This window comes from Bidens hawaiensis, unplaced genomic scaffold, assembly GCF_021521415.1.
Source record: "Bidens hawaiensis isolate Kalapana, Puna unplaced genomic scaffold, B.hawaiensis_p1.1 tig00076422_1, whole genome shotgun sequence".
Classification (NCBI taxonomy): Eukaryota; Viridiplantae; Streptophyta; class Magnoliopsida; order Asterales; family Asteraceae; genus Bidens; species Bidens hawaiensis.
In genome coordinates this window covers 11,086-34,353 of record NW_027503180.1, presented here as the reverse complement: position 1 = coordinate 34,353, position 23,268 = coordinate 11,086, and the positions used below count along the sequence as shown (strand labels likewise).

At 31.6% G+C, this 23,268-nt stretch overlaps 3 protein-coding genes and 1 pseudogene across 3 annotated transcripts; 1 reads left to right on the top strand and 3 right to left on the bottom strand.

The window, feature by feature from the left end:
• The first annotated feature begins 1,604 nt into the window (after window positions 1–1,604).
• LOC143606662 (S-adenosylmethionine decarboxylase proenzyme 4 pseudogene) lies at window positions 1,605–2,889 on the top strand (annotated as a pseudogene).
• A 6,216-nt stretch (window positions 2,890–9,105) lies between these two features.
• Window positions 9,106–9,699, bottom strand: LOC143606664 (uncharacterized). The gene has a single exon (XM_077082358.1). The coding sequence runs from the start codon at window positions 9,697–9,699 to the stop codon at window positions 9,106–9,108; it is 594 nt and encodes a 197-aa protein (XP_076938473.1).
• Window positions 9,700–9,751: 52 nt separating this feature from the next.
• Window positions 9,752–11,773, bottom strand: LOC143606663 (uncharacterized). The gene is made up of 5 exons (XM_077082357.1): window positions 11,710–11,773; window positions 11,363–11,612; window positions 10,457–11,004; window positions 9,869–10,344; window positions 9,752–9,766 (listed from the first exon to the last, which is right to left on the bottom strand). Exons 1-5 carry the CDS (start codon window positions 11,771–11,773, stop codon window positions 9,752–9,754), a joined length of 1,353 nt encoding a protein of 450 aa, XP_076938472.1.
• Window positions 11,774–19,212: 7,439 nt separating this feature from the next.
• On the bottom strand, window positions 19,213–21,740 carry LOC143606660 (replication protein A 70 kDa DNA-binding subunit A-like). The gene is made up of 11 exons (XM_077082356.1): window positions 21,693–21,740; window positions 21,254–21,521; window positions 21,074–21,173; window positions 20,864–20,991; window positions 20,677–20,767; window positions 20,452–20,590; window positions 20,193–20,368; window positions 19,996–20,083; window positions 19,713–19,901; window positions 19,559–19,633; window positions 19,213–19,473 (listed from the first exon to the last, which is right to left on the bottom strand). Exons 1-11 carry the CDS (start codon window positions 21,738–21,740, stop codon window positions 19,213–19,215), a joined length of 1,563 nt encoding a protein of 520 aa, XP_076938471.1.
• Window positions 21,741–23,268: the final 1,528 nt, after the last annotated feature.

Here is a 23,268-nt window from a genome sequence, read left to right as displayed (position 1 = left end):
CGTAAACTCAAAAAGGAATCGCTTACAAGTGAGTTTCTAGCCCCATTTCCTCGTTATGTTTTCGGGGCTGTGTGCATACTCGATGTGATTAGTTACTACACTTACATTTAGAAGGTAAGTGTATGCCTTATATGATTCACGTGACAGTTATTGCGAATATGAATGAATGCCTGTCGGTACGTGAACAATCTTTGGATATTGCACGTATCGCCAGGGAAGGTGATCGTTAGAAGATGTGATTGCTTTATATATGATGTATGAATGACATATATATGTTATATGAAAGATTGAAAGTATGTATGAAAGTTTATAAATATAAAGAAAGGTGTGGTATAGCTGTAAGGTAGAAGGGGACTGAACCCTAATAATACTCGAGGAAGAAGAGACCGAACCCTAATAATATCCGAGGTAGAAAGGGACCGAGCCCTAATCATACTCGAGGAAGAAGGGATCAGACCATAATAATATCCGAGGAAGAAAGGTGACCAACCTTAATAATACTCGAGGAAGTAGGGCGTAATGCTCTTTAAAACGTATTAGTATGTAAAGTAAGATTAAAGATAAAAGAAAGAAAGAAAGAAATAAAGAAAGAAAGAAAGAGGGTATTTACTTATGTATGTACGAAAGAAAGGTAAGCAGGTTATATAATATGTATCTTTAGGTGCATATATATAAGTATGTGAATGTATTGTATGTTATTTGATTAACTAGAACTCACTCAGCGTAGCTGACTTTTAGTATGCATGCAGCTAAATAGAATGAAGCAGCCGGCTTGAGAGAGAGAGACATGACATTATTTGAAGGGGCTGGCATCCAAATAAGATTTGTGATGATGTTTTAATAAGCTACTTTATGTTTGTTTTAAAGACAAGTATTGAATTTTTGTAATGAATGGTTGAATTTTATTATTTTCGCGAAAGTTTAAATTAACTCTGAGATTTAGAACGGTGTTTATGAGTAAATCCAACGCCAATGTAGATCATCGGGAACAAGACTTACACTTTGTGTGCTACATATTGTTATTCAAATTGAACAATCTTCTATAAGAATAATAATGAAGTCAAATGATTTCTATCTCACCCCAACTTAACCGAGATGACTTGTAAAGATAAATACAACATCATAGACTATAATGTTTATATTTGAAAGTAGATAGCTAACTAACACCACTACATAGTGGTCACCAAATACTTTAATACACATTTCCCCTCCTAGCAACACACTTTGTCTCTTTTTTAAAAAAAAGAAAAAGATTGTGCAGTCTAAAGGTAATATAGGTGAATGTTATAAAATTTCTTTTATCCAAGTACATATTAGTTGAATGAACCTAGTTAGTCATGAAATAACATTAGAAGAGACAATTGAACCAATGGCAACTTTATCTTTGTTGAGCACAAGCTAGAATCTTGAATTCGTTATGCTTTCAATTATATCTCTTGGTTGCCTAACCCCGCATGCTCTTTCCCCCACCCTTTCTCTCTCCATAACCACACACCTATATAACACTCCTCTACCACCACTCCTGTATTCTACCAATCCCAAACACACTTCAACACCCAATCAAAACACACACACAACACATAAGCTCCGCCATCTTTTCTTTTCTTAATTATTCCATGGCTGTTTCTGGCTTTGAAGGCTTTGAAAAACGCCTAGAGCTCCAATTCTCCGGTGATCATGAAATCGGTCTCCGGGAACTCGACTTCAAATCAATTGAACAAGTGCTTCATCAAGTACAATGCACTGTTGTTTCCGCACTTGGCAACCAACACTTTGATTCTTATGTGCTCTCTGAATCTTCACTCTTTGTTTACCCTACCAAGATCATTATCAAGACATGTGGCACCACACAGCTCTTGAAGTCAGTCCAACCATTCGTTGATCATGCTAGAACCCTTAATCTTCAGCTAGTTTCGGTTCGATACACCCGCGGAAGCTTTATATTCCCGCAAGCTCAACCCCATCCTCACACTAGCTTCCATGAGGAAGTTGTGTGTTTGGAGGACAGCATTCCTGACAGTCTTTGTTACAGAAAGGCTTCTGTGATTCCTTCAAAACTCACTTGCCATTCATGGCATGTATTTTCGGCCGGCGCTGTCGAATACCCGGATGATATTCCGTACACTGTTGAGGTGTGCATGACTGATCTTGACCAAGCCCTGGCTCGGAAGTTTTTTCGGCATCCGAACGATGGGAAGAACGGTGATTCGGCTGGGCGAGAGATGACGGAGTTAACAGGTATCAACCGTATAAACCCTAATGCACAGATATGTGATTTTGCGTTTGATCCGTGTGGATACTCCATGAATGGACTCGATGCCGACTGCTACTCGACAATTCACGTCACACCTGAGGATGGTTTCAGTTACGCAAGCTTCGAGTGCCTTGGGTCGATTTACAACGACTTGGCGGATATGGTTAAGAAAGCGGTGAAGGTTTTCGGTCCTGGGACGGTTTCTGTGGCCACAACGAACGCTGGAGACGAGACGTGCATGAGAATCAAGGGCGCGGTGGAGCAGCTAGGGTTGAAATGCCGGAGTTGTAGTATCGATGTGCTTCCGGCGGCCGGTCCGGTGGTGTTTCAAACGTTTACTAGTCGCCGGAAGAGAATATGATAGAAAATAAAAAAAAAAATATTGGGGACAGGGTGCATGCAAAGATTACGACTATGGGGATGATGTTATGATGTTGCATGAGTGATACCATAGAATGGTTGGTTGGGTTGACTTGTATAAAAAGAGTATTAAAATCTTTTAAAAAAATTAGAGAGGTGAGAGAGAGGATCTTGATATGGAAAAAGAAATTGAGGGGATTGGCGTGTGTTCATCTGTATCATGATATTGTACCCCACTTTAGTTTGTCACGCTTAAGATTTTGAGGAATATTGTGTTTTCTAGTGGAAAAATTAATATTTGGTTCTTTATAATATTCTTTTAGTGAAATAGTGTTTTTCTTGTCTTCTTCAATTCTTCTTGATGTTTTAATCACAAAGTTAAGTGAAAGAGTTTGTTCAATGTTAAATACTTGATTGACTTGATTTTTCTAAAAAATAGTTTAAACTGAAATCTTATTTTCATTGGGTTTCTATCTTAAAACTCATTTTCTCAACGATTACCTGATCTTGTCATTCATATAAGGTATTGACTTAGTTCTCTGAGTTTCATGAAAGCTGTCTAATTGTTAAAAACCAAATAAATTTTTATTACAAATCTTTTGAAAATGTAGCTGCGGATTAAATCTGCCGCAAATATAACACAAATCTATGATCGAAAAATTTGTTATTAAATTCGCACAAAGTAATGACAGACTGGATTTACGATGGAACTATTAAGCCATACGTCTGTTATGTATAAAATTCTTTTTTTACAATAAAAATGTTCTTGAAAAACATGTTATTTTATAGCGACGCTACTAGAAAACATGACATTTTTCTAGGCCAACTTCGTAGGAAAGTAACGTTTTATGCAATGTGATCTTAAATTATGAACAAATTTACGGAGAAATTGTATAGTTTTCTTGTAGTTTAACTTTATCGGAATAATATGGTTACTATTACTGGTTTTCATTAAAATACAAATAATTGAATAGACATTGATTATGTTAACTACCTATATGAACCATACAAAATATTTACACGAAATACTAAATATATCAACCTTAAATCTATTACAAGTAGAATAATAAATAACCAATTTCTCGGGTCAGAAACTACTAAGGTTTGAATTGACTAAAATTTATTTTAATTCGAGATGTCTTTAAAAACAACAACATTCATAATGAACGGTCTTTACAATTAAACTTATTCATGTACTCATGCTGAACTTCATTACTATATAAATATAATAAATGTCTGGCTCATTTTATCTAACAATCAAATATTTTATCACCAATTATTGATTGGCACGTAGACAAAGGATGGAGTTCACAGTATTTTGATCACATTATAAAATCAAGTTCAACTAATTACGCATGCATATATATGCACGAGGGTGACAACATATAGGCGGCATCATATTATTTATATCACACAACTTTTCATTGGGTCCTAATGAATTGCCAATTAATTATTTATTAATTTTATACAAGAGAACAAAGAAAAAAAGAAACCGAAATTCATTAAAAAAATCTTTGGAGACAAATGGTGGGAGCAAGCCAACCACGAGCTTGGAATACAACACGTACTAGAGAGTATGTTCTCCGGTAAATGAATATACGTAGAAATGTAACAAAAGAGTGAATAGAATGGCTGAATGGATAAGGAAAGTGTAGGTTCCTCCGGGGCGTCGCTGATCGATACGAGATCCGCACGAGGTCTAGGAGTGCGGAATCCTCCTAGACTCGTTTAATGGTGTAGAAGACGAAGAACACGATTATGCACAAACAAATACACAAACAAACACACGAATGGAATAAACTAATATGCAGATCCTTTATATAATACCAAAACCACGTTACAAACTGAACAAAAACAAAGACACGGCCGACCCGAGGTGAGCTCTACCTCGGGCCGTCCCACACGAATCTCCCTCTCTGTTTCTCTCTAGACAATTGAACTGAACACAAAATACTTTAACTTTCTGGATGCTAAACCCTAAACAAGACACCCATATATATAGATAACCAACTTTGCGGGCTTGGGCTTGGGCCTGTAGGCGAAGTTGTTCTAACTTCGCCTATGGCGAAGTTTTTCTAACTTCGCCAACTTCGCCTATGGCGAAGTTGTTCTAACTTCGCCTATGGTGTAGTTGTTCTAACTTCGCCACTTCGTCTCCGCTGGTCAGAATTGCATAGAGACGGTCACAAAATGCGCCAACAGACTCCCCTTTGACCGTTACTCTTAATTCTAACAAACACAAAAGATAATCTGTTACAAAACATGCACCAACAGACACCCCCCTTAACTGATGATCTTCTGTTTTCTTCTTCTGGTAGGACTCAATTGCACTGTGATCTTCAAACTTGAACATCACATATACATGCAACATCCATCCTGTCTTCAACCAGCCGTGTCTGAAACTGTCTTGTAGCTCCACAGATCTACCAATCACCCGGCGTCTTCCATATCAGATCTCCCCTTCAGTGTAAGCTCCTCCGAACTATATCGATCGAGATCTTTGACCTGCATCCCCGTGCCTAATCGATCATCTCAACCAACACGTGAAGTTCTTCTAACTTCACCAACACGTGAAGTTGTGCTCCTTCCACAACTTCACCAACACGTCGGAATTGTTTAGTAAGATAAGGTTCAATCTTCAACTACTCAACATCAAGTGATCAGTTTCATCACAAAACAACCTTGACAGAATCTAACACACATGACCATTAATTAATCCGAAGCATCTTCAATCACCAGGGATAACGATCTAGAACTTAGCCAATTTAATTCCTGATTAAATCCAACTTGTTCCAAAATTTTCACCTTAATAAATAAGCATCCCCCGTTTTCAGGATCCAATTCTCGAACGCCTTGAAAATAACATAAATAATATGCTCTGACCGCAATCCAGTAATTACGAAAACCCGAACAAAAATTGACTTTCTTCAGTTGGTCAACCTCGAACAACAACAATTTCTTTGCCCAAAAACACCCAAATATGTGTCAATATCCCGTTTCAATCAAAATCCCATTCACTACTTCAACTCCATATCCAGAGTTGACCCGTATTTGTTCACACGTAAGACCAAGAGATACCAAGTTTCACTCGTTGCCGGAACAACGTCTTCGGTCTCACAATAATCGTGTACACCTGGCCATTCGGACGAAAACTCCAAACAATTTTTTTTTTTAATTTTTTTTTATTTTTTTTTAACTTCGCCTAAAAGTCAACTTCGCCTAAAAGTCAACTTCGCCCAAAAGTCAACTTCGACAAAACCCTAAAATTTTAGCGACAACTTCGCCTGAACCCAATAACTTCGCCTACGGCGGCTGTTTGGCCAAAAACACATCAGAAACGTGCCAGAAACACCAAAACACAGATCTCGAACCATAGCATAAGAGCCTAAGGCTCTGATACCACTTGTAGGTTCCTCCGGGGCGTCGCTGATCGATACGAGATCCGCACGAGGTCTAGGAGTGCGGAATCCTTCTAGACTCGTTTAATGGTGTAGAAGACGAAGAACACGATTATGCACAAACAAACACACGAATGGAATAAATGAATCTGCAGATCCTTTATATAATACCCAAACCACGTTACAAACCGAACAAAAACAAAGACACGGCCGACCTGAGGTGAGCTCTACCTCGGGCCGTCCCACACGAATCTCCCTCTCTGTTTCTCTCTAGACAATTGAACTGAACACAAAATACTTTAACTTTCTGGATGCTAAATCCTAAACAAGACACACATATATATAGATAACCAACTTCGCGGGCTTGGGCTTGGGCCTGTAGGCGAAGTTGTTCTAACTTCGCCTATGGCGAAGTTTTTCTAACTTCGCCTATAGCAAAGTTGTTCTAACTTCGCCAACTTCACCTATGGCGAAGTTGTTCTAACTTCGCCTATAGTGAAGTTGTTCTAACTTCGCCACTTCGTCTCCGCTGGTCAGAATTGCATAGCGACGGTCACAAAATGCACCAACAGAAATAAAATGGATTATGTTGTAAAACAAGCTGAATGAATAATAGCTAAACATGTAAGAAAGATGTATAGGGAGAAAGATGGAGAGATTTCATTAATTTGTGTGTCTTACAGTGGGATACAATAAGATGTATATATAGGAAAAGATAACTTGGAGAAAAAACATAATCTATATTATGTATTGATAACCACAATAATATTGTTCATAACTAGGTTCGTACCCGTGTTACACACGGGTTGACATTAGATATGTAACAAAATGTATATAAACTACCATACAATATCATAATATATATAATAAACCATAAGATATCATCAAATTTACAACCCAAAATATATCATATATCACTATATTTGAGATATAGATAAGAATATTGTCTACATAAAAACTTACTAACTACACAAACTTAAGTTTATAACAAAAGTCATGACAAATATATAGATGTTAACATTCTTATACCGACATGATATTCAAAATTTCCGTCATCAAAACAGAATCATCATGCACTAAAACCTGAAAAAGACAAACAAACCATGGAAGTCAATTAACTATTAACAAAAAGGTTACAAACATATATCATAAAGATTAAATGTAAACATAAATATGTAAATACTTTTGTTATAATACACACAAAATGTGAAAATGTAACACAACTTTATAGTCACAACAAATGCATCAAACTGGTTAAAAAAAATCATAGAATTTTGAAACTATAATATTATTGTAACAAACATATTAAACATAAGAACTAAAACAATAGAAGATCTAAACATGTGAATTCAACTTACCAAACATCATATTCATCCACAATCCACCAACAAAACAAAACTGTCATAACAACCTACAAAACAAAAAAATAAACGATTTTAGCAGTTTATTGTACGTATTAGGAATTTGTATTTATAAATTAATGTAATAACTTAATTAACCAAAACATAGCAAACAATAAACTAAATATTTAGACTAACTAAGTAAATAAACAACTTAATGAATAATTGTTACCTTAAACTTCAACATCAGAATCCAAATAACTTTGTAAATCATCAAAATCGGACTCATAATTTTGACAATCTAACAACCATTTCACTTTCTGACCGACCTCCTCTTCCAAATCAAAATGTGCCATGTGTTTTCTCTCATTCGAAAGCTTCAACTCATCCAAATATCTTAATAGGAAAAGATCATTGGATTGCAAAATTGTTTTTGGCTTAACAGTCTTCTTTTAGCCGTTGACATACTTTATAACAACTAAATTCTGGAAAGGATAAAAATACCACTCACTAACATTGACAACCGGAAGAACCTCTTGATCATGTTGTAAAATATCTTCTCGTATAGCATTCATCAGCGAGTTCTCTTTATTAGTTATAACTACTTTTCGATTGCCAGCGGCGAAGATTTGGTACTTGTTGAGAATTCCAAAAGACATAACAGAGTGGATGTTATACTTGTAAATTACAAAAAGATCACTGATAAGGAACTCATATCTGTTGTAATCGGTGGAAAATTTCCAGTTAATAATTGTCAACATTGTGGAAGAAGACGAAAATTGTTTGGTGTTTGATTGAAGAAGTTAGGGTGTGATTGTTCATCTTCATAAACCGTATAAATTAATAAAAATTAATGGCGGTTTATTGAATCAAGAAAATTAATTATTAACCCTATAGTTTCAGGCTGTTTTTAAATATTATATCTATGTTTTTTTTAATACAAAATCTGGTAAATAAATATAATCCAATACATATCAAATAAGTTAGCCTACAAATATAAAGTTTAATCAAATATCGTATAAATATTTTTTTTAACATGAATTTCCTAAAATATACTGAGTACAAGATAAAAGAGAAACATAAAAAATAAAAAAAAATAATGGATGATTAACAAACAAACATATACCTATAGTTAGACATAAAATAATTAACACAATCCTTTTATAATAAAAAGTTAAATGCAATTACAACTGTTGAAACATAAACGAAAATGAAATGTAAAAACTCATAAAAGGTTTTCAAATATTTCCTTATACACAACGTTTTTTGTTTCGTTAATCAACTGAGATTCTTTATCTAGTAAAACAATCTTAATACCTTCTCGAGTCTTAACTCTAGACAAAGCAACATAAAGCTGGCCATGAGTAAAAACCGGGTCTTTTAAATATAATCCAACACGCGATAACGATTGTCCTTGACTTTTATTTATTGTCATTGCAAAACAAACGGATATAGGAAACTGTCTTCTCTTTAACTTGAATGGAAGCTTCTTATTAGAAGGTGTAAGACTTATTCTTCTAATTAAAGTACGAAATCCTATATTTGTACCAGAAACAACCTTAGCTTCAATGACGCGTTTTCCCAAACTAACAACTTGTAGTCTAGTTCCATTGCACAAACCTTTTTTCTGATTAATATTTCTTAGTAACATAATAGGAACTCCCACCTTAAGTAACAAACGATGGTTTGGCATTCCAGATATCTTTATACCATTAAGGAAATTAGGAGAGTACAACGCGGGATCAAAATCATCTTAGACACTTTCAACCTCATCGATACTATCTGAACTTAAGTATTCCATTTCTTGACCGGGAAAATATAATAACATACGATCATTAATTTCTTGAACCACCTCATTTAAGGGAGCAAGCAACGCCCGTTCTTGAAAGTAAGTAAGATCGTTAAACCTTTCTAACATAGAAGGATAAACAATGTCTATTAAATCAGACATAGGATCAAGGGAATGTTTTATTAGAAGGTCATCTGGAATTGATATAGTTGCTTCACCATCATTCGGACCACCAAGATTACCTTCACCAATATCCAACAACCAATCAGCAAATTTTTTAATCTTTAAAGTGTTTGTCATTTGAGAACCAACAGTCAACCTCATGTTCTTTGTTAGTTTCAAAACCTTACACTTTGACCATATGTAAGAAGAACTAATTGTGGCATTGACACACTCGTTTCTTGTTCCATTCTGTACAACAGGTAAAATCTGTCTGAAATCACCCCCAAGAACAACTACCTTACCTCCAAACAATGATTCAGAAGTGTTTTCCAAATCACCTTTCATAACATCCTTTAGCGTTCTGTCCAACGCTTCAAACGCATGTTTAAGAATCATTGGAGCTTCGTACCAAATTATTAATGATGTTTTCTTCAATAAGTCAGAAACATCAGTTTCCCTTAACCTGAAAATGTTGAATATGTAAACATTATATTAAATATAATAAATAAAAAAGATAAATTAAAATGTAAAATAATAACTACCTAATAAAATTTATAATACTTACCTGACATTGGGAGTCCTCGGTAAGATTGATTGGAATGAGGAATCTTGAATGAGCAGTTCTACCGCCTTCTAATAATAAAGATGCTATTCCACTTGAAGCAACATTAAGAACAATTTCTCCCTTAGACCGAATTGAGGCGGATAAAGTTTTCCATAAGTATGTTTTGCCGGTACCTCCATAACCATAAACGAAAAAAACACCACCTTTTTTACGTTTCCATGAGTCAAATATTTCGTTGTAAACGCCTTTTTGTTCAGAAGTTAGAGACATATACAAATGCTTAAAATCATTTGTCAAAGCATCGGTATCATAAGCTAGTTCTTCCATCATAAGAGCATTCATTGAGGCAGATATAGATTCCTGATCTGGAAACGGCATGTGCGAAAACCTACGTAGAGATGAGTTGTTTGATACCAAAAACTCTTCAATCTTAAGTAATGCCAAGTTCTTAAGTTGGTCGTCACTAAGACACAAATCTGAAAAATAATTAATTAATTTACTTTAAAGTAAACTACAAAAACAAAATATCACATATAGAACAAAACTAACCTGGATTCTTGTGTTTCTTTTGTTGATAATAAAGAATACCGCCGACTAAGAATTGCCATGTATTATCCCAAATGTAATCAGGTCTTGATAATGAGAATGTTATAAGCATTGTTGCAAACAAATTCCTTAGATAATATCCGTTTGCGGTATGGCTTGCTTCCTCTATTGCTTCTATGTACTCCTTATCATCATCTAAAAGCCCTCTTCTATAACATGCATCTCTAAAAGAATCACAAACATGCATATCTTCGAAACATTGGGGTCCTTTAACCTTGTTTAAAAGTATTCGTAAGTAGTAGGCCTCGCCAAACGATGCAGGAACGGCATGAATTCTACCAATAGAAAATCCCTTTAACCTTGGTACCCATTTCGGTGGTGCTGTTTTTTTCCATACAAACTGTGTTGGAAACTCAGCATAGGATAGCTTCCTTACATGCCTATAGCTTTTATTGGCTTCCATCCAACCAATAAACATTGAAGCAGCATTGGAAGGCTTCGTAAGAACGTCTTCAATATCTTCCTCCGGACCATAAATTACTTGTTGCTGACTAGGTAAATGGAAAGGAAGTCTCGTAACAGCCGGGACCCTGTAATGAACATCAAAAGCAAATATCCTCCAGGCAGCCTAACATGCAGAAAGATATCTACAATCGTAAAATGCTTTAATCTCGTCCGCATTAGGATCTTCATTATCGGGGTTGTTATTTTAGACAAGGGAAATTGTAGCATGATCTGGACCCTTATTTATATATTTAAACAAATACTTGATTGATCCTTCTTGATTGCACCACTCGACATTTATATGGGCTTGATACTTTCTTAACATAATTTTGTTGTAAGGGACAGCACTTCTATTATCTAAATTTATTCCTTTCTTAACGACGTAACGTCCATTATATCTTTTTTTATAAATTGGAAAACCTTTTGAATCTATACTTGTCTCACTTTGAAATCTTTTTGGAACATTCTCTATCAATCATGCAGCTACAGCTCGGATTAGCCTCACCACAAGGACCATGAAGCATATGATCCGACACAAGCTGGTATAGGTCTGGTTCAGTCAACTTGTCTGGAATTTCACTTGAAACAAACTTATCTATATCGGATGGATTATGAATTTTATTATCTGGATGAATGAATAAGAAAATATGGGCATGAGGTAGACCACGTTTCTGAAACTCAATTGTGTAAACGGCTGCATTTGGAATTAAAAATAAAAATTAGCACAAAATAATAAAATAAAGATCTTCAAAATTAGCAGGAAAAAATATGAAAATATTTGCGAACCGAACCTGCTTTAACCTTCCCAAACAAAGAGTTATCTTTCAACAATTTAATCATTGAATCAAGCTTCATCTTAAAAATACGACATAATATATCGGGCCTGTCTTCAGAATTTAAACTGGTATCCTTCAAAAAAACGCTTGACTTCTGGCCAACCGAGATTGCACGTAATGGTTAAGAAAAAATCTGGATAATCGTACCATCTATAAAGACACATGGCATCCAAATAATTTTACATCATATATCTACTTCCTCCGGTAAAAGATGATGGAAGAATTACACGCTTTCCAGATGTGGAAACATCTGAAGTTCCTGATGTCTTAAGGTTTCGAAGGCTTTCGTATGTGTCACACCTAAGTTCACTCTATTTAGAACTTATAAAATGCAACCTTTGACTCTCAACCATGGTGTATTTGTCTACCAAAAGCTGCTGAAAAAGCCTCCTACCATTTAAGGGTAGTGAGAATTGGTTAGCCTATCTTGTAACCTATATGCAAAGAACTCTCGCATCGTGCACTTCTTACGGGCAGCAGTAGATGAAGGATCGACATTCCAATGAGGAATGTCTATCTTATAACCATCCTCACCAAAAGGAAAAAGCAAAGGAAATTGGAGAGGAGTATAAGAAGGATGAAGCTCACTAATTCGTCAAAGACCGCCAGACCTCGAGTTAACTATTATATCTCTATTGTCCAAGGCATCACCAATATCTCCAACTATAAGAGCAGCAACCTCAGAGGCCGTTGGTAAGTTATAGGTCCTAGCATCGTATTGCCTTGTTCCAACAATGCAGAGTTTTAAATCATTATGAGGATTTTCTTTAAAAGAATCACGTACCATACGATAGGCCTGAACCAATGGATTTTGTGAGTCTAACATTTCCTTCAGATAATTAATAATATAATCATCAAACTTTTTGTCATCTCCGGATAATTGACTGCAATAAAAACAAAGGAAAAAATACACTTTAATGTTAATATGAATGTAATATATTATAAAATAATATGTTTATAAAAATTATAAACATATACTGGTTAAGGTAAGTCTTACCCAAAAACTCGCTGTCGGTTTGAAACTTCGTTCTCTGTATCATAAATGTATAGTTGAGCAAACTGAGGTTTGTTACCATCTAATGGAAGAAGAGTTCCTATATAATGGTAGTTTTCTCCACTTAGTCTATACGTGTATGGAGCGTTTTCTCTATTAATGGAATTGTCAATTTTTCCACCCATTGATGTAAAGGAGAACATTGAATTGAATCGTCTAATATTTTTCAAAAAATACTTGCTTAAAGGATCCTTGCCATGAAATAACTTAACCTAACTTTCATGAGGCTATTTTAATTCAGGCAGTTGAACATTCCCGCTGCGACAACATAAAGAGAAATTTGAATCGCCATTACTATGTTTTCCTCTCCTAGATTCAGCTTCCCATAAACAGGCTTTGCATGAATCACATTGAAAAGTTTGATTACCAAGATCAAGGTAATCTGTACAAAAAATGCAAAAGAAGTTATGACATGAATTTAGAACATACTATATAGAATTACATAATGTATTAACAAATAACCTGATGATATGCCTTTAAAAACATCTACAACAAACTCAAAATCATTTAACGGCTGCATAGGTATAGCAGTAGTATTGCTTGTTCTCCTTGGTCGTCCTTTACGCCTTGTTGATGAGGTACTTCCCGAATTTATGTAGTTAGAAACAGAAGCGCTATTACTCAATACTGGGTTAGTGTTGATGTTAGAAGAAGTAACACAACCTGTTCAACAAAATATTATACGGAGTATAACTACTAACACAACAAATAAATATAATGATTAAAAGAAAATAGGCTATACTTGTGATAGAAGGGCTTCTTAGGGAAATTTTGTTTAAAGAATGTTTTATTTTATCACGTTTTCCATCTAGAATATCATTTCTTTGTTTTCGTTTTGATGGAAACGAACTTTCAACTTGAGTAGATGTATCATCTGCAAATATATATATATATATATATATATATATATATATATATATATATATAATGTAAAATGTAAAATGAATAATAAATATAACAATAATAAGATAATTTCAATATTCTAGAAATATGCAAAAAGATACGCACGTTTGTTATATTGCGAATTATTGTTTATGGTTGGTAATGTATACGTATATACGTTTTCCTTCCCCTTGTAAGACTTAGACAAAGAACCGCTTTGAACTTCAAACGGAGTATAGGTTCTGTTATTAGAACCTGCATTTAGGATTTTAATATAAAACAATCAAAATAATAACAATAAAAATTTAAACAAATAACAAACCATAATACATTTAAAACTTACTTGCAAGAGAATTACACACATAATTACTTGGTGTGTTGTTTTGAAATATAGTAACTTGTGTATTGTTTGAAACATAACCAAACTGCCCAATTTGAGGTTGACCTTTATTTCAACAAATGTACAATCGAAAAATAAATTAACAAAATAGAAAATACCAAATTAATATTACAAAACAAACGTATTCAACTTCATTATAATTATTATTAAAAAATTGACGTCTACAAATTATACCGTATTGAATGTAATGATAGTTTGGAGATGAGTATCGGTTCAAGAAACATGTATTAGGAGGATTAACATGAACACTTTGAAAATTATTATGCTGTGGCATGTTTGAAACATCAGACAATGGTTTTCTTGGAAGATTACCTAAAAGAAAAATAAAAAAATACGGTTTAAATCAAAAAATCAATACCGCTAAAGAATAGGTATGGTTGATAGCTTCTTAAGGATTAAATACAATACCATTTGGATCGTCGTTGTTGATCTTTGAGGTGGAGGGAGTAGATTTTTGTTTCTTTGAAGTTGAAGACATTATTAGAGAAATAAGAGTGAAAAATGGTGGAATAGATGTTAATAAATTATACAAAAGGAAAAATATGGAAGATAGTTATAATAGAATATTAACTGATTTCATAATATTACATATATTTTGATATTTGATTATAATAATAATTTGGAAAGTATCTTTAAGCATTGATAACGATTATATATTGTTAATTTTAAGATAATATTTAGGAAATAAGGATAATATCCAATATAAGTCCAATTTAAATATTCTATTCTCTAATATGTTTAAAGTTAATAAGTATAAAAGATGTTACCGTATAATATTTAAAACATGATAGATTACGGTTACATACAAGTTTTGTTTTTTATGATTATGTTAAAAAATAATTAGATATATAAAAAAGGAAAGAAATAACAATACAATCAAGTATTCTTCCAAAAGCAGACAAAATTAAATTTTAAATACCATAGTGCTTATAACAAAGTTTGAATAACGACAAAATTAAAAAATAACAAAAACGATAAATAAAACTCATCAACCATCAACTTCACCACAACTAAAACATCATCGTCCTTATAATAACGAATAACCAAAGTGTTGCCAAAACATAACCGATTGTTGATTACGTAATCCTTAAATCCAATTAACGAAAAACGCCCCTTCTCTTTTTGGCCTCCGTTTTTAACTTTGAAGATTGTTTCCGAGCCGGCTAAACTTTTGAACTTAATTAAGCGTTTCTTTTTCAGATTTGCAAGTCTCCCGACCTCAGCTGGTAATCGCTAAGAAAAAAACATACAAATTTTATATGATTATTTTTACAGTTAAAAAAACATAACAAAAAATAAAAGGGTAATTATATTTATTACCATACGATATTCAATCTTCTTACGAAACTCTGAATAACAATTAGAGTTTTCAGCCTTATTTTTTTTATCATGATTCAAACCTGTATTGTGAGAATAACCAACTACCGATTGGCAATATGGAGAATCGACTGTATGTTCACCATTCGGATTGAAGTTTGTTAATTGATGACAAACAATTGGTGGTAAATGTGGAAACAATAAATGAATACCGTTCTTGTCATACACTTTTAAATCAATGGTAGATTTGTTAACATACTTCAACCATAGAACGTCACCATCCCTGAAACACAAATCTTGAACCAACTGTTTCCAACCATCACCAAACAAATAATGTTTTTTGTAAAATTTAAAACTGATCTCCCATGAATGGTTATGATAAAAAATAAACTTAATTACTCCGATATGAAGCGAGTCTTGAAACTGAGTTTCAATATTCTTCTTTGAAACAGCCTGTAAAGAAAATAGGAAAACATAATATATGTTAAAAACATTTTAATATATATATTTATAAATCTGACTATTAAGTAATAACAGTTAATAAGAATTATACCAATTTATCATTCATTCTGTTATGATCGTATAAAACAAATGCATGTCGATGCCCAGTAGAAATTTCCTTCTTCGAAGGAGTTCTAAGTAACCATTTACTATCATCTTCAAATGAAATAAAAATAATTCTCTGATAAGGACGAATCTTCAAAGAAGACATTAGATCAAGAACTCCATCACCCAAACAAACTGTTTTTTCTTGTTTTTCTAACTCCACTATCGATGATCCTTTGTAATGATGAATTTCTACTGTTTTAGGCAACACGTGAAACATCGAAGAATTTTGCAAGATAAATTCTTTGGGAATTTCCTAACAAAAAAATTAACATTTACAACAATTAGGTATTGAATGTTTAGAGAAATATATTATCATATAATTTTAAGAATATCTGAATAGGAAATTTGGGATCTTCGATAAGCATGAGAAAAGAAGTTGTCATAACCAAAATAATCTTTCTACATCAAACACAATAATGTTTATGTAAAATTTTAGTTATTGACGTATTAATATAAGAAATATAAGTTATATAAGAATCGTGAAAAGTTAATCTATACATTATACGAAGAAAATTAGAAAGTAAGGAATGGAGAAATACATGAAAGACGGCAGGGAGAATGAAAAAGAAGATGTTAAACCTAAAAGATGATTAGGTATTTAAAACATTTTTTAAAATTAGATTCTAACTTAGTTAATAGGCAGCATATTTGTTAGAATACAAATTAACATAAAAGGAAAATAGGAGGGGCGGGTATTGAATTTGAATTATATATTCTAGAAGAATCATATGAACTTAACAAATTTAAACACATTTATTTGTTAGTTATAATCAAATATGGAAAACATATACTATGAAAAAAATAAAACATCTGCTAAATAAGTAAATTTAATATATACTAAACATAAAATTCTATAACATTTATAATAACAATAACACCACATCAACATGTATGACAAAGACCAAGATATGATAAACATATGTTCTATAAGATCTTTTAAGTTTATACAAAACATTAATACTTAATAAAGATATTAAACACAATACATAAAAAAATGTCATGGTAGCATAACTTAAAAAACATAAACATAATATTCTTGAAATCCAACATTGATAACGGAAAAACTAAGTTGAAACCTATTCAAATACTTGGGACATAATTAGAGAATGAGTGGGACGGTTGTACTCGAGTAGACATTTCTTCCCAAACTCGAGTGAATTAAGACGAACAAATTGTGGCCAGTCATGAACTCTAAACTTGTAATTACCCTGATGGTGTTCCATGTGGATTTTAGTCATGACATCTTCACCATTTGGGTTTATCAACACCAACTCAGTCTCCTTATTCAAACCATTGGCATGTGCAAAATCAACAGGTAAACGCTGTAAAAAATATAAACAAAAGTATTTAGTATTTATAATAATACATACTTAAATAGATAATACGTATGTATACCATGACCAATTTATGACAATGGAACATAACTTACCAAACGATCCCTAATAACAACTTCAACAAAATTGTTACTGACATGTTCATCTTGAATCCAAACACGCTCACCTTGATGATCAACAACACCAAAGCTTTCATCATCTAATTATAAAAACATACAACAAAAGTTAAAAAATAAATATATTTTCTGGAATATATTAGGTGAATATTGGGAAATTAACCTGAAATAGTAACCATATCTAGACCAACAGCAAAACTTTGTTGAGCAAACTGTGTACGTTCAACACCACGACTATCAAACACGTATAACCTGAGAGTATTGTCATCCACTGGTAAAAACACAAGATAATCATTAACTTGTAAGTTAACATGCATTGCTAAACTGGGCCATTCACCAACAAATGCGTATCCATGAATACTGCTTTTCAAACTTTTAAACACAAGAGTCCATTTACTTCCATCAACTAAAGAAACATCCCAGTTGGCAGATGATCTACCACGCTTCAGATATGAAAGGTAACATACAAGCTGATCGTCTGTTAATTGCTGTAAACAATAATAACAAATAAGCAAAAGATAAATTTTACGTATTAAAAAAATAAATATAAAAAAATTTAAAATTTATATATACAAACGAATAATAATACGCTTTAACATACCAACTTATTCATTGTTGAATAAGAGACATAGACATCAAAAACCTTATGCCTCCAGTCCGGATGTTCTGGAACATATAACAATCTCCACTCGTGTGGCCCAGTAGGAAAGAAAACCAAAACATCTCCAAATAAGAAACCATTGTCTTTTACAAATGGGAACCATCCATTGGCAAATACATACTTATCAATGCTCAATTCAATATCAACAGTCCACTCTTGGTTTAGATGGGTGATGGAAACAGTCTCATTGAGAGGTTCATGTGGAAAAAGAAGCTTAAAATAATCTTTGGGAATTTTCTAGAGAATATAACAAAAACCATATTTTAATATACTAACCTCACAATTATAATTACATAATAATAACAACTACTTTTAAATGATAGATACTGACCATATGTTCAAGGGATGATTGATTAAACACAGCTAGTGCAGAATAATCCATATGATTAACAAATAACAATGGTAATTAGCCTAGACAAAAACTAAAAAATTAACATTAATGATGAAGAATATGAATAATTAAGAAGAAAAATCTAGAAAGAGGGATTATCTGGGACAAAATCAAAAACTAATTAAGGTTGAAGGAAAGAACTTACCTTCAAAACCTGGAAGAAGAATCAAAGACTGATGTTGATATTGATCGGATTGTAAAAATAGGTTAAAAAAATTATAATTTTGTTTTAAATGATACAAAAGGTCGGTTTTAAACCCGGGTCATTATAGGGTAAACGGGTTTCTTGGAAATATAAACATCACATTTAATAATTGGAATATATTTAAAGTGGAGTATAAGTTAAGTACAATATCTTTAATATTTATATTTCTCTTAAATTTAAACTTTGGGAGAAGGTAGTTACATTTTTGAGAGACTAATACAATTCCACCAAATTTATCGAATTAAAATTTTAAATAACATACCATAAAATAATTAAAATAAAATTAGTGACTTGCAATACACAATAGAAACAAAATAAGGTTAATGATAATATAAAGAAATAAAAAATCACCATGATAAATGTATGTGAACAAAAATAAAACCAACAATCAAGTCTTCAAAAAAACCACCAAAATTAAGTCTTAAAATAGAAATAACACCGAACAGACTCAGGTGTATTCATTATAAAAATGTGAAATATATGTTGAAGTCACTTCTCAACCTTAGGAGTAAGAAGTTTAACACCATTCTTGCTTGTTCCAACAACATTAACAAACTCAGAATCACCTTGAACATCGCCTGTCTTGGACTTAGAAGAAGGAAAAGCCGATGGTTGATCACCATAAAAAACATCCACAAGTTTACGCTTCAGTTTGTCATCGGAATCACTACTTGACAACTTGATCTCATTCAATTCCTCATCAACCAAAGGATAAGAAATTGGAGTCTTGTTATCACCATTCTCAGAAATCTGTCAAAAAAATAAGGTGTAAAAACAAATATAAAAACAAACCAAAAAAACAAAATAATGTAAAATACATAGAAGGGGAAAAAACCTTTAAAGAAGCAGAGCTTGTAGATTGAAGATCAGTTAAAGAATTTCCAAATGTAAGAGATCCAGAATCAGAAGGCTACAAATATAATACAAAAAAAATAAGATATAAGGCTATAATGTAGTTGATAATTCATTTTAAAGGCAGATGAATTTACCACTATAAACTCAGGCATTATTCTTTTCTCAATAGCAGAAATTATTTGTTGATCATCTGTTAGCTTTGATATACCATATACCTCAACATTATTCCTAAAATTGAAATCGGCAATTTCAACTTTAAAAGCAAATTTCTTTACCAACAAACAGTTCAACTCACCGGGAAATCCACCAAGCCCAACATCATCCTAAAATATTTATAAAAAGAACATATGTTACATAAAAAGTGTGTCATATAAATTAAAAAGTAAGCAGTAGAATATGAATAAATAATAACATAACCTCATCTTTAGCAGCAAACAATTCAGATGTTGTTTTGTTGATAATAAGTTTGGCATCCCGATCAAAAAGTGTCAACGAAACAACACCACTGCCATCTTAAACTCTTAGCCTAATCTTAAACCTGAAAGAAATTTGTAATCAACAACATAACAACATTTATTATTAAAACATATTTACTTATACAATATACACTATACCTAGGAGTAGGTGTAACACCCAAAGTGTTACATCTCTGATTCTTGCATTCATAAACATCTTTGCCTTCGACAACAGTCACGCTCACCTTACGACTACAACTATTGCAACCGACATAGTACCATTCTGAGTCGGGACAAACAACCTTTATGGTCCAGAGTACTATAATACTCTTTGGCTGAAATAAATCAATTAAAAATAATAACATAAGCGTTTGGTAAATGTTAGAAATTATAATTATATGTCATTATTATAAATTACCTGCAATAGAGTGCAAATTTCACAAATGTTGAAAAATGATGTAACCATCAGAAACTCTTCATCAAGAGTAGACATCAACTTAACATGAATCGGCCTACGAATAGGACCATCAACATTGAGTTCCAAAAATTCAAACAAACTGCAGAAATATCATTTAAAAATTGTTAGAAATTTCAACAAATAAAAAATTGAACAGACAATCAGGAAATCTAATAATAATATTACCGTGTCCTATAATCTTCAATCTCAGAAATACTATCATTCATGAAAACATGAGTAACATCAGAACCGTAGGAATTAGACACATACGGTTTCTCTAAAAAAAGAAAAAAATTACAGTCATTATGATATAATATTAAAATAAGAAAGTGACAATGAGAAATATATTACATATAAAAAAAATAAGACAAACCTTTATGGTATTTAACTCTACCAAATTGCATGAGAATAATCATATGTGATTTATCAAAATGCTCAACAACATACTTAGAGAACTGTGATACGTAATCCCCCCAAAGAGTGACGTAAACACTGTCACCGCTGTAAACAAAAATAAAATAATTGTTATTTGACAAAATAATATTAATACAAACAAAAATATAAATTAATAAAAAATATTTACCTGATATCAGAAACCTCCATAGTTAATCTTGCACTTTTTTTAACATCTCTCATATAAGAATTGTTATCTTTAAAAACATGAACAACATGTCCAATTATATCTGGAAAAGATCCGATTAAAGAATTAGAAATACAAAAAATGTTCATAAATAATACAAAAATTAAAGTATGTAAATAATACCTGTAGTAGCTTTCAATGGGATCTCTTTATGAATAACTGACTTGAATGAGTAAAACTTAAAACCGAATGTAGGACCATCAAACTGATTACAAGGATTAACATGGGTACTGGAGTTTAAAACTAACTTATTAGGGCAGTCGATAACCTTGTAATTAGATGCATTAGATCCAAGGCTAGGGTTGACTATAGTTAATGTAGCATTCACGTTTAAATAACGTTTGAAACGGAATATATCTTGTTTAAAAACTGTAGACTGCATTCGGGTACCCTGAATTGTTAAAAATACAAAATATAATTATTAACATTAAAAAACGGGAAAAATATTCATAAACATAAATGGTAAAAAAAAATACAGATTCATCCATAAAAACCGTTTCCATCAAGAAATCTTCATTATGTTTATTATTATCCTTGACAGTCCAAACCTTCAACCTTTTACCTTAATGGTTGATGGAGTAGATCTAAGCACATCAATCTCGTGTAACATAGTAAAATTCTAGGCCTCCATTGACCTTAAAAATTAATAAAAATAATAATTAGTAACGTATATTGAATGTAAAAGTTGATAGATAAAACAAATAATATTAAAAGTTAAAATGACATTAACTTGGATGAACACAAACAATGGATATTGTGATTTCTGAAAGTGAGGAGAAAGATTAAGAAATGAAATAATATATAGTGTAAAATAGTTAGTTATTTATGTAAAATTTAATATAAATAGTAATGATTGATATTAATTGAGATTTATAATTCTGGAAATCATCTAATTATTGGTTATGATATAAAAATTGTTGACAGTCAAACGAATTATTTTTAGAATAATTGATTTGTACATAATATAAAAGTTTGAACTTGATTAGTAGTAACTGCGAATTATAATGTTATGCAATAAAAATTGTTAGGCACACAAAAAATATTTGTCAAATACATTGTTTTAATCAAATAAAAGATATTCAATCACATACATTGTAATACTATGAACTATAAGTTTAAAATTTGTAACAAAAATACAATTAATTACAAAGTTATAAAGTTTAATTTTAATAATGTCTAAACTAAATAGATTATGAATTATACGAAGTAATTATTATTATTACTATATAGTAAATATAATAATTATTTAGTCAAAGAATATATATAAATTATTATTCTGAATTATACGGAGTACATATTATTATTATTATATTAAATATAGTAAATATAATAATCATTTAGTCAAAGAATCTATAAAAATTATTTAATAGTTATTTAATTATCAATTCAAATTTTAGTTGTACAAATAAAGGAAACCTGTTAAATAGGAAACCTATAATAATTATTTCATAATTATTTAGTCAAACAATTAATATGGACATTTATTACAAATTTTAATCAAACTTTAAATTCCGGTATAGAGATACCATAGATAAATTATATAATTTACCTATTTATATAATTTATATAATTTGATAAATGTATAGAGATACCATAGATAAATTATATAATTTGATTTACCTATTTATGTAAATTATTAAAGTTGTTACTCCGTATTATGTATTATTATTTATAGATTATGGACATTTCATTTAATAGAAATTATTATTATGTATATTACGGATATTAATCAAATTTTTCCGTGTTTATATTATGTATTAAAACTATATAACATTACCGTAAACTAAGATTAACTTTGAGTTTGGCCAAATAATTTATTAATGGTATATGTTTACATTTTTTGGTATATTATTAAAACTTTGATTTAAATTTGTAATTAATTGTATTAACACTACAAAAATTAGGAAAAAATTAATTGAGTAAAGTCAATGTATAATAACTAATTCGGTTATGAGGACACATTAGGTAAGTCAAACAAATTAATTATAATTAATGGAATAGTCAATTCTGTAATTTATTTAAAAAAAAAGGAAAACAAATGTTATTAACTTTTAGCTAAAACATATGAAATAAAATATTGAAATACATGAATATTTAAAAATTTAAATCTATACATGAATATATCTTAGGAATACATA